The sequence below is a fragment of the Protobothrops mucrosquamatus genome, unplaced genomic scaffold, assembly GCF_001527695.2.
Source record: "Protobothrops mucrosquamatus isolate PMUCROS unplaced genomic scaffold, P.Mucros_1.0 scaffold3925, whole genome shotgun sequence".
NCBI lineage: Eukaryota > Metazoa > Chordata > Lepidosauria > Squamata > Viperidae > Protobothrops > Protobothrops mucrosquamatus.
Genome location: NW_015389869.1, coordinates 103,938 through 108,897, shown reverse-complemented (window position 1 = coordinate 108,897; position 4,960 = coordinate 103,938). Strand labels below are relative to the sequence as shown.

At 46.3% G+C, this 4,960-nt stretch overlaps 1 protein-coding gene across 1 annotated transcript in view; it reads right to left on the bottom strand.

Annotated features, from left to right (window-relative positions):
* LOC107298370 (chloride channel protein 2) overlaps nt 1-4,960 on the bottom strand; it is a gene marked incomplete at its 3' end in the record, with an annotated part of 38,537 nt that overhangs the window by 19,099 nt on the left and 14,478 nt on the right. The window contains exons 4-6 of the mRNA XM_029286508.1: nt 4,376-4,509; nt 2,266-2,343; nt 532-610 (exon numbers count right to left, since the gene is read on the bottom strand). Of these exons, the coding sequence (XP_029142341.1) occupies nt 532-610; nt 2,266-2,343; nt 4,376-4,509 (291 nt within the window). The remainder of the gene's footprint in view (nt 1-531; nt 611-2,265; nt 2,344-4,375; nt 4,510-4,960) is intronic.

Below are 4,960 nucleotides of genomic sequence, written 5' to 3'. Positions count from 1 at the left end.
GGGGGTAATCTGTGGCAGGAGGCGGTCTCGAAGGTAACCAGGTCCGATGCCATGGAGCGCTTTAAAGATAATAATCAGCACCTTGAAGCGCACCCGGAAGGCCACCGGCAGCCAATGCAGCTCGCGCAGAAGCGGCGTGACGTGGGAGCGACGAGTCCCTCCCAACACCGCCCGCGCGGCCGCATTTTGAACTAGCTGGGTTGAATACATCTCCAGGGGAAAATCCAATTCTGTTGTCTGAACAATCCAGAGAAACTCCCTCCTCCCAGAGCAAAATATCCATGGTCCTATAATGACCATTTCTCCAGATTCTGATTTTGCAAATTAGAAACAGCTCAACTTTCTGTCAGTTCCCTAACCTGTTTGGGGAAATCATCAGGAATGGAAATTAACATCCCGATTCATATAGTGGGTTCAGCCATACTGGCAAAATTCACAGAAAAGCCCATTCTGGGACAGAGGAGGCAGGAAAGGAGAGTTTTGGAGCAGAGACAGGGACGAGTCAGGGAAAGTTCCGGAAGGAAGCCTTACCGCCAATGGGAGCAGCGAAGCAGCACCCAACGCCCACCGCGCAAGCAGCCGCCAACATCTCAATATTGCGGGATTCATTCTGCAAGAGAGAGAGAGAGAGAGAGACTGCTATGTGCCCAGAGAACAGCCACTGAGATTGAAATCATAAAAGTGACTTCAGTGAAAGAAAAAGCATCTGTAAGGGAGATGGGCAGTTTTTAAATTCAATAAACAAATTAATTAACACCACAAGAAAGGCTGTTTTCTCACGGCCCTCTCTTTTTCTGTCAATGTCACGGAGGGTTAAGTTGATACGCAGACCACAAATAAACCATCCCACATTAGGAATCCTCCTTCAGCTCTTACTTCCCGTCTCTCCTGGCCTTTCTCAGCTTTCAACATATATTTTTATCCATTAAGTGCTAAAAACAGACCTCCTAAATAGCTTGGACTACAATCCCCATTGTTCTCAGACACCCTGGCTTTGGGGCACGATGTAACGCTAGCTGGTGGGCAAGAGATGTCGAGAATGAAGTCATGAATCTAATTATAATAGGGTAACAGGAACAATGCAACAGCAACAAGTCCACAACAGCATTTTCCTAAGAGTTCAAGAGTACCTGTAGGATTTTGGGGCTGTCACCATAAAGTAGGTCTGGATTTAGTTTTTTGTTTGTTTGATGGATTTTTATAATTTCAGGGTTATTATCCCCAAACTACAAATCCTAGGACTGAGGCTAGGGCAGGGGTCTCCAACTGTGAGCTGTGGCCCACTATCGGGCCTATTCAGAATTGGGTCGTGTGAGTGGCTGGCCAGAATGCACTGATGATGTTACCTAGCTTGGTAATGAGACGTCTGCAAGAACACAACCAAGCTCAGATTACACCAAGGGTCCTTGATTAACCAACAGTTTGGGGTTTTCCAGTCATCTCGTTCTTCCATTGTCAGAGCCCATATTATTATTATTATTATTATTATTATTATTATTATTATTATTATTATTATTAATAATAATAATAATAATAATAACAATAATAATAAAGTTGGAAGGGACCTTGGAGGTCATCAAGTCCAACCCCCTGATCAGGCAGGTAACCCTATACCATTTCGGACAAATGGCTGTCCAGTTTCTTCTTAAAAACTTCCAGTGTTGGAGCATTCACAGCTTCTGGAGGCAGGTTGTTCCACTGGTTAATTGTTCTAACTGTCAGGAAGTTTCTCCTTCGTTCTAGGTTGCTTCTCTCTTTGGTTAGTTTCCATCCGTTGCTTCTTGTCCTGCCTTTAGGGGCTTTGGAGAATAGCTTGATTTCCTCTTCTTTGTGGCAGCCCCTAAGATATTGGAACACTGCTATCATGTCCCCCCTCGTCCTTCTCTTCATTAAACGAGACATACCCAATTCCAGGAACCGTTCCTTATATGTTTTAGCCTCCAGTCCCCTAATCATCTTTGTTGCTCTTCTCTGTACTCTTTCTAGAGTCTCAACATCTTTTTTACATCGTGGTGACCAAAACTGGATGCAGTATTCCAAGTGTGGCCTTACCAAGGCATTGTAAAGTGGTATTAAAACTTCACGTGATCTTGATTCTCTCCCTCTGTTAATGCAGCCTAACACTGTGTTGGCCTTTTTGGCAGCTGCAGCACACGGCTGGCTCCTATTTAAGTGACTGTCCACTAGGACTCCGAGGTCCCTCTCACAGTTACTACTGTAAGTTTCTACTGTTCTTACCTTGCAGCCTCAGAGGTAAATACTCACCTCGTAAATGCCTCCAAAGACGGAAAGGAACTTGCTGAGGAGGGCTGCACACATGCTGGCTATGTGGACAAAGGGTCCCTGCACACAGGAAAGGGAGGAAGAAGAGATTAGCAAGATCAGCAGATTGTTGCTAGGGCCCAAACACTCTCCAGGTTATTATTTTTATGTATTTATTCAGTTTCTATAGCTGCCCATCTCAATCAATGAACTATGTGCCCAGTTATGGAGGCTGATCAGGCAGCTGGATTAACCAGCCTTGGGAAGAGTTGGAAGGGACCCCAGAGATCATCATGTCCAACCTTCTGCAGGGTTCACTACAGGTAGTCCTTGACCTATGACCACAACCAAACCCCAAATTTCCATTGCTAAGCAAGAACAGCTCTTAAGTGAGTTTTGCCCCCATTTTAGGACCTTTCTCGCCACAGTTGTTAAATGAATCACTGCAGCTGTTAAGTGAGTAACATGGTTGTTAAGTGAATCTGGCTTCCCCATTGACCTTGCTTGTCAGAAGGTCTCAAAAGGGGATCACATGATCCCAGAACACTGCAACCATGGTAAATACGAGACAATTGCCAAGGACCTGAATTTTGATCACATGCTGCAGTGGTCACAAGTGTGAAAGACGGTCATAAGTCACTTTTTTCCAGTGGCGTTGCAACTCTGAATAGTCACTAAACGAATGGTTTTAAGTCGAGGACTACCTGCACACTATCCCTGACAGATGGCTTCAATGAAGGGCAGAAACCACTTCAAGAAGAGCCTATTCCCATGGTGGCGAACCTATGGCACGGGTGCCAGAGGCGGCACTCAGAGCCCTCTCTGTGGGCACGCGTGCCGTCGCCCCAGTCCTAGGCCTTCAGCAGGGTTTTATAAAACCTTTCTGCTTTAGGCCTCCGCCGCCGTGTGCAAAAAAAAAAAAAAAAAAGGTTCAATCAATCAATTTCAACTTCTCGCGGGGAAAAAAAGATCTCGCAAAGTTGGAATTGATTGATTGAACTTTTTAGTCCCACCCCGTCTGCTGTTACCACCGCAGCCACGCCCACCCAATGGGCCACGCCCACCCAATGGGCCACGCCCACCCAGCCCCCGACGATGCATAAGTGGGTTTTGGGTTGCAGTTTGGGCACTCGGTCTCTAAAAGCTTCGCCATCACTGGCCTATTCACTGACTGGCAGCTCTTCCTGTCAAGACATTCTTCTCAATTTCTAATTTTTATCTACATCCTTGAAGTTTCATCCTTTCAGCTTGAATTCTTACCCTCTGGAGCAAGTGAGGAGAAGTCTCAAGTTTCAGAAACTTGAAGACAGGTAGAGATTGTTTTCAAGTTATGATCATAACTGGAGTCCCACAATTATGGTTATAAGCCATGATGGGTGTGGTGGCACAGTGGTTAGAATGCAGTATTGCAGGCTAATTCTGCCGACTGACAGCAGTTTGATCCTGACCTGCTCAAGCTTGACTCAGCCCTCCATCCTTCCGAGGTTGACTTAGCCCTCCATCCTTCCGAGGTCGGTAAAATGAGGACCCAGATTGTTGGGGGCAAATACGCTGACTCTGTAGACCGCTTAGAGAGGGCTGTAAAGCACTGGGAAGCGGTATATAAGTCTAAGTGCTATGGCTGTTGCTATGATAGTTGTAAAGCAGATCATCATATGACTAAACCTGACTTTCGCAGCAGCTATTAACTGGATGTGGCAATTATTTAATGAAGCCATTGTACACTCTGAGCCACTTTTTGCAAGGAACTGGAAGTAAAAGCAGGTTTCTGTCAAAAACATCGTAAATCATGATCACAGGACCACAGAGCCGCTGCAAACAGCCGTAAATGCCAAGTGCCCAAAATACAATCACGTGACACCGCACAGGGGAGGGGATGTCAGAACTTGGGAACCAGGACATGAGTATCTTTCGGGGGGGGGGGGAATCCACTGAGACTTCAAACAGTTGTTAATTGATTGGTCATAAGACAAGGATTGCCTGTATCACATCTTCTCTCAAGCTACCCTCCTGGAAACCAAAGACAGTTGTGTTTTTTCACTATTCCAGCCAGAACTTGGTTTCTAGCTGTTTCTCCATCTTGGTAGCCCACGGACCCCAGATCCCCCCTCACCTCTTTCCCCAAAGGCATCCCGCTGCCTAAGGCACAGGTCAGTCCAATGACTTTGGCCACGAAGGTCTTGAGGGTAAGGTATTCCTTCAGCACCACTCCACGCAGGATAGTTTTCATTTCTGGGATGCCAGAGCCTGTAGAGAAAGAAAAAGAAAAAGAAAAAGAGGAGAGAAGAGAAGAGGAGAGGAGAGAAGAGAAAAGAAGAGAAGAGAAGAGAAGGAGGGAGAGAGAGAAGGAGGGAGAGAGAGAAGAGAAGAGAAGAGAAGAGAAGAGAAGAGAAGAGAAGGAGGGAGAGAGAGAAGAGAAGGAGGGAGAGAGAGAAGAGAAGAGAAGAGAAGAGAAGAGAAGAGAAGAGAAGGAGGGGGAGAGAGGAGAGGAGAGGAGAGGAAAGAAAAGAGAAGAGAAGAGAAGAAGGGAGGGAGGGAGAGAGAGGAGAGGAGAGAAGAGAAGAAAGGAGAGGAGAGGAGAGAAGAGAAGAGAAGAGAAGAGAAGGAGGGAGAGAGAGAAGAGAAGAGAAGAGAAGAGAAGGAGGGAGAGAGGAGAGGAGAGGAGAGAAGGAGGGAGAGAGAGAAGAGAAGAGAAGAG